Source organism: Vombatus ursinus, unplaced genomic scaffold (assembly GCF_900497805.2).
Source record: "Vombatus ursinus unplaced genomic scaffold, bare-nosed wombat genome assembly UNPS02014799.1, whole genome shotgun sequence".
NCBI classification, from domain to species: domain Eukaryota; kingdom Metazoa; phylum Chordata; class Mammalia; order Diprotodontia; family Vombatidae; genus Vombatus; species Vombatus ursinus.
Window position 1 is genome coordinate 23,182,736 of NW_020954577.1, and position 21,109 is coordinate 23,203,844.

The following is a 21,109-nucleotide window of genomic DNA, read 5'->3' on the forward strand; positions in this document are numbered from 1 at the left end:
TTACAGCAGCAAATGACCATGGTAACCTTGTGTTTGACAAGTGTAAAGACTTAAGTTCTGGGGATAAGAATTCATTATTTGGTAAAAATTGTTGGGAAAGATGGAAAGCAGTCTGGCAGAAATCGGGCATAGACCAATATCTTACACCATTTACCAAGAGAAGGCCAAAATGGACACATGACCTAGATATAAAGAAAGGCATTTCGAGAAAATTTGAAGGTGATGGGACATAATATCTATCAGACTTATGGATAGGCAGATGATTTATGAATAAACAAGAGACAGTGTGAGGTGTAAAATGGATAATTTCAGTTACATTAAATTAAGAAGATTTTTGTACAAATAAAACAAAAGCAGCCAAGATCAGAAAGAAAGCAGAAAAATAGGGGATATTTTATATAGAGAGTTTCTCAGATAAAAGTCTCACATTTCAAACATGCATTATTTCCTAATTGATAAGTGGTCAAAGGATAGGAATAGGCAGTTTTCTGATGAAGAAATCAAAACAATTTATAGTCATACAAAAAAGTGCTCTAAATCATTATTGATTACAGAAATGCAAATTAAAACCTTGAGATTTTACAATTATCAGGTTGGCTAAAATGAATGAAAGGGAAAACAGCGAATGTTGAAGGGGATACAGAAAAATGGAACACTAATTCACTGTTGGTGGAACTGTGAACTGATCCAACCATTTTGGAGAGCAATCTGGAATTACGCCCAAAGAGTTATTAAACTGCCTATACCTTTTGACCCAGCAATACCACCACTACTAGGTCTGATTCCAAAGATGACTACGGAAAAAGGAAAAGAACCTATATGTTTCAAATAATTTGTAGTAGGTCTCTTTTGGGTGGAAAAGAATGGGAAATTCTGGGGATGCTGGGAGAGCTGTTAGCATCACAACTCTCTGGCAATCAACTTAAGGAAGATGGACGCATGGGGGTCAGAACTTGGAATTCAATATCTGCTCTGCCATTTACTACCTGTGTAATCTTGGGCAAGTCAGTTAACATCTCTGGGTCTCCTCATCTGACAAGTTGTGGTATATGAGCATGATGGAATACTACTGTGCTATAAGAATTGATGAGCTTGATGATCTTAGTTTAAAAAACATGGATAGACTTGAAGGAAATAATGAAGAGTGAAATGAGCAGAACCAAGAGAAATGTTGGATATAGTACACTGTTTTAAGAACAACTTTGAGTGACTAAGTCATTTGTACTATTATAAACACCCAAATTAACTACAAAGGGCCGATGAAAGAAGGAAAGGACTAATAACTAGAAGTATGTATAGAATGATTTTTACATACACACTAATGGTCTCATGGTAGCCATCTCTGGGGGAGGGGAGTAAGGGAAGAAAAAAAAGGGAAAACAAGGAAAGTTACATGACAACTTTATCACATATTTAAAAGGAACAGCAAGTTGTACACAATAGATTTGCACTTTCACGTGCAATCATCTTTTTCTTCCTATTCTACTATGTTATGGAAATACTGGTTTTATCTCTTAAGTTCAGAATAAAATAAATAACATTTTAAAAAGGGAATTTCTCTGTTGCTTTACTCTAGGGCGCTTTCAAAGTTCTTTCCCTGGCTTTCTCCTCCCCTCACTAGTTTATCAATAGCTAATGCATAGTTTGTTGGCAGTTTATGAAGGCCACTAAACTGCCCACTAATCCTGCTCCCGGGGCAGATTTAGTTGAAGGGAGGGGCTTGCTGCTTACAGTATTTATCTGACTGGGTGAAGGCCACTGATCCTGTTCCCTCTCCCCTCCCCACCCCAGGCTTTCTTCTCCAAAGTATTAACTTCTCCATGTAAATATTGCTTTCTCCGAAGTAGAAAGTAAGCTCCTTGAGGTTCCGTCTTTGCACCCTGAGCACCTAGGCCATGGCCTGGCTCTTGCTCGGTGTCGAATAAATGCTTATTGAACGCCTGCCTACAGGGACCTACACCGGCCTCAGACTAGTCTTTATCCCCCATTCCGGTGAGAGATGAGGAGGTGGGGGGAGTAACACATATAGGTGCCTTTCTTGCGTGGGGGGTGCCATAGAGTGGAGCTTGAAGGGACTTTAGAGGTCCAAACCCCTAATTCTGCAGATGAAGAAACGGAGGCCCAGGGAGGTTAAGTTACCAGCCCGAGGTCATCCAGGTAGTGACCGGGGTGGGATTTGAACCTAGCCTCAGAAAAGGTCTCCGCTGCTGCTAAGCATTGTTAGATACAGTGGAGTTTTTTCCACGTCCCCTTATGATTCTCACGGTGGAAAAAGCTGAACGTCTAACAGCCTTCCCGGTTGCCAGGAGCGACGGCGGGACGCCGCCTTCCACCCCAGCCAATCAGAAACGAGACTGCTGGCCCAATGAGCGCTTCTGCCGGCTTCCGGCGTTCAGCGTGCTGCCTAGGCGACGGGCCGGACGATTCCAAACAGGGAGGGGGAAGCAGCAAGACCCTGAGTTCGTAAGCAAAAAAAAAAAAAGAACCGCAGAATCTCCCCGTGTCTCTCCCCCGCTCATCTCTGAGAGTGGGTCAGCCTGGAGAGCGCTAGGGGTCTCCGCAAGTCGAAGCGCGGCGAATGTCCAGGAGCCGGGGGCTTCCACTTCCCAGTCGCTGCTCTCAGGGGGCAGGCGGTTCTCCTGACGAAGCCATCAGGGGAGACGGCGGCCACGGGTTCGTTTCTCTCCCTCTGCGTAGCGCTGGGGTCGGGCTGGGAGGCCTTGCGAGGCGGGAGGCGGGAGGCGGGAGGCGGAAGCCGGCCGTCTCCGCCGCTGCCTGCCGTGCGCCTCTGCCAACGGTCCCTGGCGCAGCCTGCGCGGGGCGTGTCGTGCGCACTCCCCGGCGCCGCCGCCGCCTTTCTTCCCCCTCGCGGGCGCGTCCTTCCTGCTGCCGCGCTACCGCCGCCTTTCTTCCCCCTCGCGGGCCATTTCCTTTCCTCCCAGTCCCTGTACCACATCCCCCCTTTCTTCCCTCTCGAGGATCACGTCCTTCCAGCTCCTGCCCTGCAGTTATCTGCACTCCTCCCCCCATCTGTTCATCCACATCCTCCCACCTTTTCCCTACTTAAGTCTTTGGAATTTCTCTGGTGCTGTTTCTCCACATGCTTCTTTCGAAGCTCATTTCCAAGGCCCTCTCCTCCTTGGAATGTTAGTCGTGTACTCCCAAACAAAAGCAGTTGTTTATGTTAAATAGATCTCATACGTTCCAGGTTCATAGATTTTTAGCTAGTACTTCAATGATTAGTTCAACCCCTAATTTTACAAATGAGGAGACCCAGAGATATTAACTGATTTGCCCAAGGTTACACAGGTAGTAAATGGCAGAGTAGATACTGAGTTCCAAGTTCGGGGTTCTCAATGCTGACTCCCATGCATCCACCTTCCTTAAGTTGATTTGCCAGAAAGAGAGGTGTGATGCTGACAGCCCTCCCAGACTATGAGGTTCATCGGCTTCTAGGTCTAGCGCTGATAGCAACTTCAGCTGGGTCATTTTACAGTTAAGAAACAGGCCTAGAGATTGTCCTCTCACAGTGACATAGGGTCACCTAAAGAGTATGTGCAGAGGCCCTGTTTGAAGCTCTGTCTTTTGACTCTAAAGTCGGTACTCAGTCTACTGTACTTCATTGGCTTTCCGTTCACAGGTGCTAAAGCTGGAAGAAATTTTAAATATCATGTAAGTCAACTGTCTTGTTTTACATTTGAGGAAACAGAGGCAAAGACAAAATCTCACAATTCCAAGTTGAACTAGGAATATTAGGCATTTTCTAGGCCAGTCTCTTCATCTTTCATCTACATTTGAAGGCCCAGTGTGGTTAGGGGACTTGCCCGAGGTCACATAAATAAAAGGGTGGTGATTTGAACCCTGGATCTCCAACTTTAAAACTAGTCTTTTTCCCTGGACACTACACCAGCCTGCCACATTTCTGTAATGATTTAAGGTTTGCAAAAGTATATTCTATCAACACCAAGAGGTAGGTAGTATAAGTATTACCATTCCCATTTTATTTTTTTAATTTTTATTTTTAACATGTGCTTTTAAAACTTTGGGTTACAAATTTTCTCACTTCCTCCCTCCACACCCACCCTCATTGAAAAGGCAAGCATGTCGATACAGGTTATAGATGTGTAGTCATGCAAAACCCTTCCATAGTAGTCCTGTTGTGAAAAACTAAGTATATTTCCCTTCATCCTATCCTACCCCCCATTTACATCATTCTCATTTTAGAGATGATGAAAGTGAGACTTGGAGTCATTCAGTGTCTTGCCTGAGGCAACACAGCTTTAAAGAAGACCTGTAGTTGAAGGAACATAGGATTTGTAGTCAGAAGACCTGAGTTCTGTTTCTAGCACTTCTACTTATTGATTGCTTGATTTTGGGCAATCTGTAGGACTCCTTCCTCCCATGTAAAAGGAGAGGATCCAGGTAGATAATCTGTAAATTGTAGTCTCTTTCTAAATCCTGAAATGATGATTGTTTGCTCCTGATTGGGGTTTTATAATTGGGCAAAACACAGGATGTAGCAGCTTATCTGGTAGATGCTTTATAACTGTTTTTGATTTCTTCTTTGTTAAGTAATTTTTAAGTTCATATTTCTACTAAGTTTTTGACAGTTTTGTTTTTTAAATTCACACCATCTGTAAATGCTTTTGGAGCCTTTTTGAACCTATAGAACTATTTAAAAAAATTAGTAACAAGATATTTTGGCCTTTTTTCAATCCTGCCTACCTCTAGCGATCTTGGTTTCCTTGTCATACTGACATTTGTTTTCTAGTTGGAATTTTGGTACTTGAATTAAATTCTTGTGTATTTGTTTCATTGTTAATTCTTGTTTTCATTAATGCTACACAATTGGCCAGTTTCTTTTTAATACATTTCCTAGATGATACTTTTCATACCATTTTTCTTTGAAAACCACCATTGGTAATTTGTTGCAGCATACTTAAACCTTCCATGAGTTGGTCTGTTTACCTTTGGGGTATGCACCAAGTTGATTTCTTTGGCTCCTGAGATGTTTGCAGTTATATAGAATCACTTGGAATATGTTGATGTTAAGAAAAGATGCATTTGTGTTAAGGAGCAGCTTGCAGTCATTGAAAGCTGCACAGAAAAACTGCACAATTTCTTAGGAAATGAAAAGAAGTTTCAGCTAATTCAGTCATTTATTAAGCACCTACCAAATGTCAGGCACCTGTGGTACAAAGATACAAATGAAACGATCCCTTTCCTTAAGGATTTACATTCCATAGAGGGAGACATGTACACATAAATATGTTTAAAATAAACAGAAGGTAACTTTTGGGGGGAGGCGCTAGTAGCTGGAAGGGCTTTCTTACTTCTCTTCCATGTTTCTCTTTTTACTGGCTACTTGCCTACTGCCTACAAATGTGCCCAAGTTTCCCGCATTCTTGAAAAACCCCCATTGGTCCTTTCCTGCTATCTGTCAAGCTATATCTTGCTTCTCTTTTGTGGCTAAACTCCTTGAGAAGGTCATCTGTAATAGGTGCTTTCACTTCCTTCTTTTTAAAATTTTTATTCTTATGTTTTATTTTTTCCAGTTACATATAAAAACAATTTTTAATGTTTTTTTTTTTAAATTTTGATTCTCTCCCTTTGTCCTCTCCTCATTCCCTGAGAAGGCAAGCAATTTTATATAGATGATACATGTTCAGTAATGTAAAAGGTATTTCCATATTAGCCACGTTGCAAAAGAAGACACAGACCAAAAAACCCAACCACAACAACAACAAAACAAAAACAAAACAAAAACCCAAGAAAAATAAAATAAAAAGATATGCTTCAATCTGCATTCGGATTCCATTGGTTCTTTCTCTGGAGGTGCATAGCATTTTTCAACATAAGTCCTTCAGAACCGTCTTGGATCATTGTATTGCTGAGAATAGCTAAGTCATTCACGGTTGATCGTCATACAATATTGCCATTGCTGTGTATAGTGTTCTCCTGGTTCTGCTTATTTCATTCTGCATCAGTTCATGTAGGTCTTTCCAGGTTCTTCTGAGAGCATCCTGCTCACTATTTCTTGTAGCACAATAGTACTCCATCACAATCATATTCCACGACTTGTTCAGCCATTCCCCAGTTGATGGGTATTCCCTCGATTTCCAATTCTTTGCCGCCACAAAAAGAGCTGCTATAAATATTTTTGTATAGATAGACCCTTTCCCTTTTCTTTGATTTCTTTGGGATACAAACCTAGTAGTAGTATTACTTGGTCAAAGGGTACACACAGTTTTATAGCCTTTTGGGTATAGTTCCAAACTGCTCTCTACAATGGTTGGATCCTTCATGAACTTTCTCCTTAACTCTTCTTAGTCTGGCTTCAGACTTCATCATTCAACTGAAACTTCTCCCTTCAAAGTTCCCAGTGATCTCTTTATTGCCAAATCTAGTGGCCTTTGCTCAGTCCTCATATTCTTGACCTCACTGTAGCCTCTGACCCTTAATCACTGTCTTCTCCTGGATACTCTCTTCTCTCCAGATTTTTGTGATGTTGTTCTCTTCAGGTTCTTCTACTTATCTCTTTTGTTGGATTGTCATCTAGGTCATACCTGCCAAACGTAGGTGTCCTGGGTCTTCTTGCCTTCTCCTTTTGTCGAACTGTCTTTCTTGGTGATCTTATCAGCTCCCATGAATTCAGTTATCTCTTGGATTTGTTTATCCAGCCCTAACCTCTCTTCTGACTTCTAGTCTCACTTCTCCATTTCCTATTGGATGTTTTGAACTAGATGTTTCCTAGACATCTTAAACTCAACATGTTCAAAATTGGACTTATTTTCCCCCCAACCTTCCCTTGTTCCTAACTTCCTTGTAACTATTGAGGGCACCACCATGTTCCTGGCTACCCAGGCTTGAAATCTAGGCATCATCCCCAACTGTTCCCTCTCTATCACCGCCCCCCCCCAATCCAGTCTGTTGCCAAATCTACCTTTGTAACGGCTCTCCATTTCACAGATGTGCCCCCTTCTCTTCTCTGACACTGCCACCTCCTGGTGAAGGCCCTCATCACTTCATACCTGGATCGTTGCCATAGCTGCTGCGGGGTCTGCCTGCTGTAAGTCTCCCCTCACTCCGGTCCATCTTCCATTCATCCAACAGAGTGATCTTCCTAATGCACAGTTCTGACCAACCGTGTCACCCCCACCTCCTTGGTCAATTAGTGTCTCCCTGTCACTTCTAGGATGAAATCTAAAGCCTCTGTTGGACTCTTCAAGCCCTTCCTACCTTTCCAGGCTTCTTACACTTTACTCTCTTCCTCCTACTGTGCAGTCCTGTGACATTGACTTCCTTGCTTTTTCTCACATAAGACATTCCTTCCAACTCAATTCATTTTCATCAGTTGTCCTCCGTGCCCCAGAGAATTACATTTTGGGACAGAGTGGAGTAGAGCAGCATTTATGAAGTGCTTACTGTATGCCAAACACTTTGCCCAACACTTGCTAAGCATACAAATAGAAAAGGGAGACAGCTCCTGCTGTCAGTGACTCAGAGTCAGGATTCCTCAGGGGGAGAAAACATACATAGAAGATTTCAGCTGCAGGGCCCATGGAAAGGCCTCAAGTGATCCTTAAGGTGTGGCAGCAGATCGAACGTCCAGGCCCAGGTACCTTTTTTGGGATTTGGGAGGGTCAGGTTTGCCTTTCGGAGGGGGTGGGGATTGGATTAGGGTAGTGGAGGAAGCCGAGCTGATTGAAATCTCTCTGCTTGAGCCCGGCAGGAGTGGATTGTGATCTGCCTCACGAATATCATTACATAATCTTTTTCCTCAGACCATCCCTCATCCACACTTCCTTATGACTGTCAGTTAATCAAGCATTCTACAAACATTTGTTAAGCATCTACCGTGTATCGTGTTCTGTGCTAGGCTCTGGGAACATAAATCAATTTGTTATGCAGTCTGTTCTTGCAGAAGCTTCTGCTCCATAGGAGAAGACAAAAGTACATAAACTTTAGGACCTTGAAACCAATCTAAGACTTTTGGGACACCTATAAAAGGCTACACAGAATAAATACCCAAATAAGTACAAACTTGTTCAATATAGACTGGTTGGGAGATGGGGAAGGACTTTGTTGATCTGGGTTCTGAAAGTAGAGGGGGATACCATTGCTCTGGTTCCCCAGGATCTCCCAACCTCGGGGCTCTCGAATTCCCCCCTCACACATATTCGTAACGTTCATGTTGATTAGCACGGTAGGACATGTATATGATCTGGAACTAGACAGATGTTGATGGTATGGACTCAGAACAATTTTAGGCATTTTTTTTTAGTATAATTTTTTAGGCTGGTAAGTGTATGATCCAAAAAGTCTGGAGACTGCTGGCCTGAAGGACATTGGTTACATGTGAAGACTGAAAGTAAGACTGTTACTCAGACAATTGATTTTAAGACTTGATGAACTCCATTCAGAAAGCCTAATGGTTTATAACATATTCTGTTCTAGACTCACATTGTGCTTAAAAAAAAGAAAGGCTTTATTGTTTGACATATGAAGGTTTGGTTTTTTTTAAAGAATGAGTGTGATCATAAGGTTTCTTTTGTATATTAAATGTGATTGTGATCTTTATGAATTTGGAAAATTATATGTGGTTTCTTTTTCGTTTTTTAGTCAACAGAGATGAAACTGAGGAGGCTTATAGCTCACCTTTAAGATGGAGAACTTTATTCTTTATGAAGAGATCGGAAGAGGAAGCAGGACTGTTGTTTATAAAGGCCGAAGGAAAGGAACGATTAATTTTGTAGCCATTCTTTGTACTGACAAATGCAAAAGACCTGAAATAACCAACTGGGTAAGTAAAGTGTCTTACTCTGCCTTCCTGGAAATACACAGCCATAAATTATGGTGCAGAGATATAATAAATCATTTCCAATTGAATTGATGTCATTGAATTTAATCAGCCTGTACTTTACACGGATAGGGATGTAAATTTTGGTGAGGAGCACTAGGCTTTAGAAAACAAATCAAGTGAGAATCAGTAACTTGGGTAACTAACAGTAAATTAAATTTTTTTAAAGGGAAAAATATTTATCCACTTCATTACTTTTTAAATTAGATCATAAAACATTACTCACATGGATCAATGATCTCATTGACATGGGAATTGCTTCCAACAGAACATTACATTTTATTAAATAGGCATAACCGATAATGCAAGTATACTTCATTTTCATATTCTAGTCAATTAAGAGTGATAGGAACATTAAGGGCTAAGAGAGAAAGAGAGAAATGTTCAGGGCTAGGAAAGGAAAGGAGAGAAAGAATGGAGAGTGGGACAAGAAGACCAAAGGATCAGGGACAGCCAGTGTCCCCCGTCCATCCCATACCTCATCTGTATTATTTCAGCCTTTTATTCAGAAACCTAGAGAGAGCATCTATTGAGAGCGAGTCACGTGTTGCACACTATGTCCTCTCGTGGACTTCCATAAATTGGCAGATTTTCTAGTTCCTCAGAAATCTCTGTGCTCTGGACAGATTCTGCCCATGTAAAGCAGCCTTGATCCATACAGAATTTTAGAATTAGAAAAGAGCTCAGCTATCATGTAATAAAACCTGTGCCTGCATAAAAGTCTCTTTTCTGACATCCTGGACAAAGTCATTCTGCTTCTGCTTCGTGACCCACAGTGAAGACCTTGAGGAGGTAGAAGCCCTCCACCTCTTGAGGTGGCCTCCTTCTTTTTTGAATAGTTCTAATTTGGGGGAAATTTTCTCTTATGTTGAGCCTAAATCTCTGCAAATTGTAATCCTTTGCTCCTAGTTCTGTCCTCTGGGGCCACACAGAACGAATCTCATCCTTCTTCCTTCATATATTTGAAGACTGCTGTGCCTCTTAAACCTTCTCTCCCCCAGTCTTAACAAATGAGCTCCTTTTGCTGATCTTTGAATAGCATGGTTCCCAATCCCCTCACCATCCTGTCCTGATCACCCTTCTCTGGGTGTGCTCCTGCTATAGTGTCCTTGCTGAAAAGTCATAGGGTGCCCAGCACTCAATACTCCTCCAGACAGAGTCTGACCAGGGTAGAGTCCTGCATTTCCAGTGTTCAATCTCTTTTCCTGAGGGCACCACTCCTCATTGTACGAGTGATGTACAGTGGTCTTTAGAAAGTCTAAATTAGAAATGTCAAGGTCCCCGGTGGCCTGAGCCAGATTAAAATGTAATTGAGGAAAGTTTAACAAAATAAATAAAAATACAGTACAGCATAGATTCAGTTAATTTCTGGTTTTCTAAGTCAGTATGCAACCCACAGGATCCGTTTCTGTTGGAGTTTGACATCAATGTTCTAGATGATTACAGATGTTTTATCTTTTTGTGGCATTTGCACAATCTTAATAGTTTTAGAGTCATTTTTTTTCATACCGGACATCTAGTTATTCAGGTTCCTTCCTATTATTGGATATTGACAAATTAACTATTGTATGTTGTGCATCTTCTGATTTTCTTCACTTGAACTGTTTTTTTTAAAGGATCCTTTTTCTTTCCTTTTTTTCCCCTTAATAGTATGTATAAAGATAGTTTTCAACATTCATTTTTGTAAGATTTTGAGTTCCAAATTTTTTTCTTCCCTCCCCCCTCCCCAAGACAGCAAGCAGTCTGATATATGTTATACATGTACAATCGTATTAAATACATTTCCACATTAGTCACGTTGTAAAAGAAGAACCAGAACAAAAAGGAAAAACCACGAAACAGAAAAAGCAAAAAACAACAAAAAAAGTGAAAATAGTATGCTTCAACCAGCATTCAGACACCATAGTTCTTTCTTGGGATGTGGTTAGCATTTTCTGTCACAAGTCTTTTGAAATTGTCTTAGATCACTGTGTTGCTAAGAAGAGCTAAGTCTATCATAGTTAATCATCACACAATGTTGCTGTTACTGTGTACAATGTTCTCCTGGTTCTGCTGACGTCATTCAGCATCAGTCCATACAAGTTTTTCCAGGTTTTTCTGAAATCTGCCTGCTCATCATTTCTTATAGCACAATGGTATTCCATTACATTCATATACCACAACTTGTTCAGCTATTCCCCAATTGATGGACATTCCCTCAATTTTCAATTCTTTGCCACCACAAAAAGAGCTCTATAAATATTTTTGTACATACAGGTAAAGAAACTTTTTTCTGATAGTAACATCTTTGATTTTAATAATAATATTAACTAGCATTTATATAGCACTTTAAAGTTTATAAAATGCTTTACAAATATTATCTTCTTTTATCCTGGTAATAACCCTTAGTCAGTTAGTGAACAAGAATTTTTTAAGTGCTTATTATGTACTGAGTACTAGGGGTGCAGAGAAAGGCAAAAAACAGTCCCTGTTCTCAAGGATCTCATGTTTAGTGGGAGAGACAATGTGCAAACACTTAAGGACAAAAAGATAGATGCAGGATAAATTGGGGGTAGGGTCAGAGGGAAGGCACTGAGTTTAAGGAAGCCTGGTAAAGGGTTCTTGCAGCAGGTGGGATTTTAGTGGGAACTCGGAGGAAGCCAGGGAAGCCTAGAGGCAGAGATAAGGAGGAAGAGGGTTCTAGGCATGGAGGACAACCAGTGAAAAGTCTTGGAGTTGGATGATGGAGCATTATGTTCAAGGAAGAGTACAGAGGCCAATGTCACTGGATTGCAGGGTATGTAGAGGCTAATAATAGGTAAGAATACTGAAAAAGTGGGAAAAGGCCAGGTTATGAGGGGCTTTAAAAGCCAAATGGAGGCGTTTATATTTGATCCTAGAAGTGATGGAGAACCACAGGAATGATTGAGTTGGAGGGAGGAGTTGACATAGTTAGACTTGTGCTTAGGAAGATCAATTTGACAGCTGAGTGAAGGATGGACTGGAGGGTGGAGAGGCTGGAGGCTGAGCAACCAACCAGTACGTTATTCGAATAGTCCAGGTGTTGGGTGAGAGGGCCTGTACCAGAGTGGTGGCAGTGGCAGTGGTGAGAAGAGTATGTGAGAGAAGTAGAATTGGTATGACTTCATAACTGCTTGGATGTGGAGGGGGGTGCCTAGAGAGAGGGGAGGTAGGTGCTGTTGTTATCCCCATTATACAGCAGGGAAAAATGAAGCAGATGATAATTGACTCTCCTGGGTCATACAACTTGTAGGTTGTCTGAGGCTAAAGATTTGAATTCATGTCTTCCCAACTCCAGGTCAGACTTTACCAGTTAGCCACATTTTGTTGTAGTTTTTACTTTTTTTATCCCAATAAATTGTTCTTAAAATTATCTCCAGGCTTCTTCTGAGTTGTTGACTCAACTAATGCCAACATTTAAGTAGATTTCTCTTTTAGGAAACCAAATAATTTAAAGATATATATATCTTTGACTCTCCCTTCTTATATTGAATTGAATTATAATGTAATCACTATTGTATAGTAGGATATTATCGCCACCTGGTGGATTTTTGTGGTATTGTCAAAGACTACAATTTCTTTTCCTTTTTTGCAATTGTAGGCATAAATTTAATTCAGCAAACATTTAAGTGCCTACTACGCAGAAGGCATTGTTTACAAAAGCTAAGCAATACTTTCTTTTGCATGAGTAAACAACAGGTTTGTTATTTGTCCTTTTCACTGGTAAAGTTAAGTGGCATCAACCATCCTTTTTTCCATTTATATTTCCATTTTTTCTTGTAAATCCTTTAACTTAAAATGAAGGGTGCATGCCAGATTATTTCTGGAGTCATTCGTTCTTTGATGGTATGCCCCCTACTCCTTTCATTTCTCTTTATTCGTATAGTTTCTCCTTTTTAGTCAGAATCAAGTTCAGAGAAGCAGTGATTTCATTTGATCCTCACTAAAAACTTGTGATGTAGCTACTAAAGGTATTATTATCTTCATTTTACTAGTGAGGAAGCTAAAGCTTAAAGTGGGCAGGGAACTCGTCTGTGGTTACCCGGTTACTAAGTGTTAGACAGAGTTTAAATCCAAGCCTGCGATTCTAGGTCCGGTGTTCCTTCTGCAACACTATCCTGCCTCGCTTATTCTAAGCAGAGGTTCTTAACCTGGAATCTCTGGATTCCTTTGGCAGGTGGCCGTGGTTGGATTTCAGGGGTTAGTGAATGTGGATGGGAGGGAAATGACATCTTTATTTTCACTAATCACCAACTGAAATTTAGCATTTCCTTCAGTTATTTAAAACCATTATCCCGAGAAGGGACTCATCAGTTTCACCAGACTGCCAGAAGGAATGTGGCAGAAAAAAAGGTTAAGAAACTCTGTTCTAAAGGCAATGGGGAGCTACTGAGGATTTTTAGTAGGAGCGCCACATAGTTGTTGTGATGAATTTGTTTTTCCCTCATAGAGGATTGTAGATCTGGAAATGCAGCATCCTGGAGTAAAAAAAAAAAAAAACAAAAAACGGGTTCTGACACTAGTTGCTGTCTAGAGAAAATACTTAATTTCTCTGAGTCTCAGCTTCCTCACTTTTCTGAGAGAGAGAGACAGAGAGGGACAGAGAGAGAGAGAGAACATGACACAGTATTTGCCTGAGAGAGTTGTTGAGAGAAAAGCTCTTTGTAAACCTGAAAATTACCATACAAGTGAGTTAATATGTTTTGGGGAGGGGAGTATTAAAGTGATGATTTTTTTTTTCCTGAGGCAATTGGGGTTAAGTGACTTGCCCAGGGTCACACAGCTAAGTGAGTATCATGTGTCTAAGGTCAGATTTGAACTCAGGATTTGAACTCAGGTCCTCCTAAATCTTTAGGTCCACCTAGCTTCCCCTAAAGTAATGATTTTAAGTATAGTTTTTAAAGCTGTATGTTTATTTGGATCTAGCACTCAATTGGCATGTGAGATGTTATTTAAAAGCATATCTAAAAACTAGCACATGCAACATTTAAAAATTTAATTTGAATTTAAGGTAAGAAACAGGTACTTGAAAGTGTATAATGTAGTTTTCTTAAATTAGAGTAATTTTGTTTGGTTTTGTTTTTAGGCAGTTGGGGTTAAGTGACTTGCCCAGGGTCACACAGCTAGTAAGTGTCAAGTGTTTGGTCTGAGGCCGGATTTGAACTCAGGTCCTCCTGACTTCAGGGCCGGTGCTCTATCCACTGCACCACCTAGCTGCCCCGAATTAGAGTAATTTCAAACCTTCAGCATTACTACATCATTGGAGAAGTATGGAGAGCTTGGCTTTTGTCCTTTTTGGCTTTGTGTGATTATGACTAATAATACATACATATTTTATGTTAGTGTGTTAATGAAAATGCCTTAATAATAAAATACTTTCCCATGTATTACTTGCTCATTACAGCACTGTAGGTAGTGGGAACATGATGTAGTACAGTGATGTCAAACTCATATGGAAATGGATCCTGGTGGGCCACATATTGACATAGAAAACCACAAATTGATGTTATCGATGGGATATAGTATTTTTACATATTGTTAAACATTTCTCAGTTATATTTTAATGTGGTTTGGGCTGCACTCCTGAATATTGTGGGCCTTTTATGGGCCGTGAGTTTGACACCTCGGAAGGAACATGGCAGCAGAGGTTCTTGGTTTGAGTCTTGGCTTTGCTGCTTACTGGCTGTGTAACCTTGGCCAAGTCACTTAGCTTCTATAGGCCTTTTCCCCACCTGTAGAAGGAAGGATTTGGATTTGAGAATCTCTAAGATTCCTTCCAGATCAAAATCCATGATCCTAGGTCTGAAGCAGGTATGAAAGTAAGTAATTGAATAAAATCATATTTCACCAGGAGTTTAAGGAAGGAGAGTTATAATGCTTAAAAGACAAGATTTTAAAAATGATTTTACTCAAAATACAGTATCTTATTTTTAACTCATATTTTTATTTTAAGTTGTATTTTAATTTTAACTTAATTTATATATTATGTATATCATATATTGTATATACCATATATATTATGTTACATATAATTTAACTTTAACTTCTATTTTAACTTTTTTTTTTAATAGGTTCGCCTTACTAATGAAATTAAACACAAGAATATAGTCACTTTCCATGAATGGTATGAGACGAGCAATCACCTCTGGCTTGTAGTAGAGCTGTGCACAGGTAAGGAGTGTGAAGCAGGTGTTGTTAATGCAAACCTTTTGGACATTTGAAAAAGCATTTGTCCTACATTTGCTTTCTTTTTGAAGTTTTACTGACGCCTTTTGCCTGTATCTCAACAGTTTCTCAATATTCTCATCCCCTGCACCAAGAACATTCTTTTTTGACTAAGATAAACATTTGAGGAAAACTGACACCAGTAATTGTATTTGACAGTCTGTGCCATATTCCACACCTGTAGGCTCCTAGCTCTTGGATGAGAATAGAGGATCATCATGTGTTTTCTCTTGCTTCTTACATGTATTAGTTTATCCAAAGAGCATGAAAAGTCTAGAGAAAAAATGTTGATATGCTGTTATTTGGGAAAGCCCTTCAATTGATTCAAAGATTGGTACCCTCACAAAAGTCCTCCTTCTAAGTCTTACCATGATGAAGAGGTGACCCTCAGTTCTTGACAGCTGTGCCATTGGAGTGGAAGCCATGGCATCCAGAATGCTGAAAAGGCTCGCTCGGTATAGTTGTATGGCAAACTGTGTTTATTGTCTGAGAAATAGCCCAGTAGGTACACAGAGACTCATTGCCTATATGTATGATCATCATTATGTAATGAGATGGCTGGCCATGACAATCTGGGAAACCTAGAATCTTACAATGTGGCTGTCAGTTCTGTGTGACCTTCTGTGACAGTGGTTTCAAGGTCACAGGAAAAGGGGTAAGGATACTGAGAATAATGCAGTTTTTAGGTTGACTAGAAAAAACAACTTAGCTGTTGGTAGTTTAAATGTAATGTTCTTGTCTAATGGCCAGTGAATCAGTATGGTAGAGGAAGAGCTGATTTATATCAATATTGATCTTTCACCATAAATGAAAATAGAGGATTTGAGGAAGTTGTAAATAAGTGGGGAGATGATTTCCATGTCCTCCTAGGAGAGACAAATGAGGGAGATGGAAAAGTTGGTTTTGTGGTGTATTTAAAGACAATAAGAAACATCATTTAATAGGCCTGTTGGTCATCTTGCCTTTCAGTGCTCATAATAAATATAAACAAAAAAACTGCCATGAAGATAACTGTAGCTGATGGGTCAGTATCCATTAAAGAGGATGGCAATACAGAGAAGTTCTATAAAAGGTCTTTGTAAGATCTCTCCCTCCCCCAATTAACTCAGCGTATACCTTCATAATAAATGACTTCAGTCATTTGGAATTCAGTAAAGGTGTAAGCATAGGGGAAGACAGTGAAAAAGTATGCTAGAAAGTATGGGCAAGTGTTAAGAAACAAGAGAGGCCAAAGGCCACAGGTTTGTATATCATGAATACTTTCTTCAAGGAGAGGGTCAGAACATGCTGGACATCAGAAACACTGAAACAACATCACAAAAAAGGAAATTAATTATGTTACAAGACACGGCTGTTGATGTGAGAATCATTTCTGAAACACTTGACTTGTTGGAGCAAAGATTAAAACAACACCAAATTAGAAGGATAAAGATGAAAGATAAGAAATTAAATTCGTTTCTTAAAGTTGAACTAGATATGGTTTGAAGTTAATTCAGGTCTAACCTGACCTATTTACACAAATGATTAACGCTGATAAACAAGCAATGGATAGAGGAATGGATATCAGCATGGATGATTATCATTTCCTGTGGAAGTTTAACCAATGGAGATCACTCACCACAATGAAACCAACAGAGCAGAGAAACTATCTTTGCTCCAGACAAGGAGATACTGACACTTTCATGGAGGATGTCCACTATAATTGGCCTTGATCAGGGCTGTACCTAATGTACTACACCAGGAAGTGGCAGTTGCACTATAGAAAACGAAGATGTTGAAAACAGCTGGTCAGGACAAGATGAAGCTCATAAAAGGTCCATGCTTGTGGCAATTTTTAGGAGATTAAAGGGATTGGTTCTGTAAAGATCTTAAAAGAAAGACAGATAACCCACTAGTTTGGGTAAAAAAAAATCATGGCTGGTCTTACTCAAATACTTCAATGGAATTGTGATTTTATTGACACAGGTATTCCCTCCAATGGTGCAGATCCCATGCATCCATCCTTACGTCCTGTGTGACTCTTGTTTAGTTGTTTACCACGAATAAGTCCTTTATCTTCTGAGGCATGTGTATGGAGGATGCTGGGTGTTTGCAGTTGTGTCCACCCAATTTATACCAACCACCCTCTTGGGGAGTGTAGGGATAGCTTTCCTGGACTTTGGCTCACCGTTTGGAAACCATTGCTGCTGAACAGGGGTTCTTAACCTTTTTTGTATCATGAACCTCTTTGACAGGATGGCAAAGTCCATGGACCTCTTGTTAGAATAATGTTTTTCAATCTTTAAAATAAAATACATAGCATTACAAAAGATATCAGTTACATTGAAATAAAGATCAAAATGTATAGCATTACAAAAATATCAATTACATTGAAATAAAAATGTAATTTTTTTTCTCATCTAAGTTTATTTATCCTTTACCTCCAGGGGCCCCTAGTCCCCAGCTTAAGAACCCCTTCTTTAGAGCCTAGTACTAGGCTAGTACTAGTACAGCTACTCAGTACTAGTGGGTGACTGAGCCCCTCCTCAACAATTCCTCATTGTGGAGGCTCGTCATATTTATTAGCTACAGACGTTCTACATTTATAAATTACTCTTGTGGTTCCAATAGGGAAAGATGACTTTTTATCACTCCATATCTTAACACTTTGAAATAATATAAATGCATTTTTATCACATAGATTTAATGTAGTATATTAATATGTACACATTGTTTAGTATTTTGTGTCTAATTTTTGTAACCGATTTTTTTTATGTGAACTGCATTGAGAACCCACAAGTGAAAGTCGTTATTCTTTCATTCTACTTGATTATTTACCAGAAATGATCCTTATACATTTGTTGTAGGTGGTTCCTTAGAACTGGTTATTGCTCAAGATGAACACCTGCCTGAAGATGTAGTGAGAGAATTTGGGATTGACTTGGTGACTGGCTTACATCATATTCATAAACTTGGAATTCTGTTCTGTGATCTTTCTCCTGGGAAGGTAATTGAATCATTGTCTGCATTATTGCTTCTGAGTTAATATGTACTGTCTAATCATCTCTCAAAGGTATTTTGTTAATTTAGGCTGAAATTGTTGGTACCTTAAGTCATTGACATAGGATATAGGAAAATATAGGCTGTAGAATATAGTAGGATGGAGAAAAATCATAGAATATTTTAAAATTCCTTTGTATTAAAGTAATCTAAAATTAAATACAGCACTGTATATTATTAGCTTCCCATTCAGATTGCTATTAAAACTTGAAGGAAATCCTTCCTTTCAGAGATCCTTGAGTAATGTTACTTGTAACTTTTTTAAAATTTCAATTTTATTTTTATTTTCAGTTTCAGATTCTCTCCCCTCCCCTGCCAACTATTGAGAAGGCAAGAACTACAATACTCATTATACATATGAAATCATACAAAACATGTTTTTGCATTAGCCATGTTTTGGGAAAAAAACCAAAACAAACAAGAAAAATAAAGATGAAAAAAATATGTTTAAATCCACATTCAGAATCCATAAGTTCTCTTTCTGGAAGCGGATAGCATTTTTCATTGTGAGATCTTTGGGATTGTGGTAGATCAGTATATTCATCAGAGTTACCAAGTCCTTCCCAGTTGGTTATCTTTACAATATTGCTGTTACTGTGTAAATTGTTCTCTTGGTTCTGCCCATTTCACTTTGCATCAGTTCATGTAAGTTTTGTCAGGTTTGTTCTGAAACCATCCCTTTTATCATTTCTTATAGCACAATAATATCCCATCATATTCATATGCCATAACTTGTTCAGACATTCCCCAGTTGATGGGAATCCCCTCTATTTCCATTTCTTTGCCACTGCAAAAGGTCTGCTATGAATATTTTTGTACATATGGGTCCTTTTCCTTTTCTTTGATTTCTTGGGGGTAAAGACCTAGTTGTAGTATTGCTGGGTCAAAGGGGATATAGTTTTATAACCTTTTAGGTATAGTTCAAAATTGTTCTCCACAATGGTTTCAGTAGTTCACAATTCCATCAGTTCATTCATGTACCTGTTTTCCCACATCCCCTCTAGCATTGTCATTTTCTTTTTCTGTCATCTTAGCCAATCTGATAGGTATGAGACGGTACCTCAGGGCTGTTTTAATTTGCATTTCTCTAATCATTAGTGATTTAGAGCATTTTTATGTGACTTTTGATAGCTTTGATATCTTCTTCTGAAAACTGCCTGTTCAAATCCCTTGACTATTTATCAGGTGGTGAATGGCCATTATTCTTATAAATTTAGCTCCGTTCCCTATATATTTGAGAAATGAGACCTTATCAGAGAAACTTACTACAAAGATTTTTTTTTTCACAATTTTCTGCTTCTAATTTTGACTGTTCATTTTATTTCTGCAAAACCTTTTAAATTTGATATAATCAAAATTATCCATCTTACCTCCTGTAAGCTTCTCTATCTCTTATTTAGTCATGGACTTTTCCCCTAGCCATACTTATGATAGGAAATTTCTTCCCCGCTCCTCTAATTTGCTTTTATCTCCCTTTATATTTAAAGAGTGTTTTTGAGCTTATATTGGAATATGGTGTGAGATGTCAGTCTGTACCTAGTTTCTGCCAGATTGCTTTCTAGTTTTCCCAGAAGTTTTTATCAAATAGTAGATTCTTACCTCAGTTGCTAGGATCTTTGGGTTTATCATCTGTTGTTACTTTTAAATTAGGGCATGAATGATTGACTTAGTCATTCAATAAAAGAGAAGAGTTTTAGCTACTAAAGTACGGATGTCTGTTGTATGGCACTTTTTTAGGGGTGGAATAAAATTTTGTGTCTGTTATTACATACGATATATTAAGAAGAGTTGAACATGTTATTCATCAGGGTTATTATTTCTTTCCAAAGTCAGCCATTTTCATCCTTTGTCAACATAAGTTAGTTGGTTGCTGTCCATTCTTGAAGAGAACCAAAATGACATCACTATGTTGGAGCAAAAGTACAGTGTGAATGTGGCTCTTCAGACTGATATGAGCTTGGAAGGCAATTAAGGAAGAAGGGAAAGAACTTACATGTTTTAAAATATTTATAGCAGCTCTCTTTGTGGTGGCAAAGAACTGGAAATTGAGAGGATGCCCATCAATTGGGGAAAGACTGAATAAGTTGTGGTATGTGATTGTGATGGAATACTACTGTGCTATAAGAAATGATAAGCTGGTTGATTTTAGAAAAGCCTGGGAAGACACATATGAACCGATGCAAAGTGAAGTGAGCAGAACAAAGTGAATGTTTTAGACAGTAACAGCAATCTTGTTCTGAGAACAACTTTGAATGACTCAGTCATTTTGAGTATTGTAAATACTCAAATCAACTACAAAGGACCTATGAAGGAAGATGCTATCCACCTCCAGAGAAAGAACTGACAAATAGAAGTATGTGTAGTATGGTTTTATACACACACACACACACACGCACACACACACACACACGCACACCTGTTTCTCTAGGGTCGGGCGGGGTGGGAGGTACAAAAGCTCACTGAAGAAAGTAATTCCTTAAAACTAGAATTGGGCAACTGGAAGCTGCACTCACTTGGGTGTGAGCTCATTCCTCCTCACCCACAGCCACAGCCCATGACTGAGTCTGGTCAGTACAACTGGGCCTGGCTTCCCATGACAGCAGAGGGTCCTTTAACCTTTGCCTGATCCACTGTTTGACCCTCATACTGTCTGTGAGGCAAAAGTTCCTAAAGCTGAGGTTGCTTCTCTTGACCCAGCTCCCAGAGTCTCCTGGAGGTGTTTGTACTTCAGGTAGGCCAAACCTCTGCCCCTGGAGGTGGGGTCTTTCCTGAGGTCCTCCCCAGTTGTCTTAGGAGAATGACTACTTTACCCCTACTCTTAATGATTTCTGCCACTCAGAGGTCACTCTGAGGAGATATTTGTCTTGTTTGTGGGAGAAATTTGGAGAGCTTGATATTTCCTGTCTTATTCCGCCATCTTCCTTGATAGCTGTTTTTGCATTATTGTCTTCTTCTGAGATTATGTCTTGGTCTTTCCTGCCACCA

General features: G+C 39.5%; 1 protein-coding gene across 4 annotated transcripts in view; it reads left to right on the plus strand.

The window, feature by feature from the left end:
- Positions 1–2,533: 2,533 nt before the first annotated feature.
- ULK4 (unc-51 like kinase 4) overlaps positions 2,534–21,109 on the plus strand; it is a 636,813-nt gene continuing 618,237 nt past the window's right edge. For 2 of the 4 annotated variants that reach the window (XM_027872479.1, XM_027872481.1), the window contains exons 1-4: positions 2,534–2,673; positions 8,623–8,803; positions 14,932–15,031; positions 17,932–18,071. In XM_027872479.1, the coding sequence (XP_027728280.1) occupies positions 8,666–8,803; positions 14,932–15,031; positions 17,932–18,071 (378 nt within the window). In that variant the 5' untranslated portion in view covers positions 2,534–2,673; positions 8,623–8,665. Of the gene's footprint in view, positions 2,674–6,970; positions 7,070–8,622; positions 8,804–14,931; positions 15,032–17,931; positions 18,072–21,109 lie in introns of those variants that run through there. The other 2 variants (XM_027872482.1, XM_027872480.1) reach the window with 2 other exon arrangements.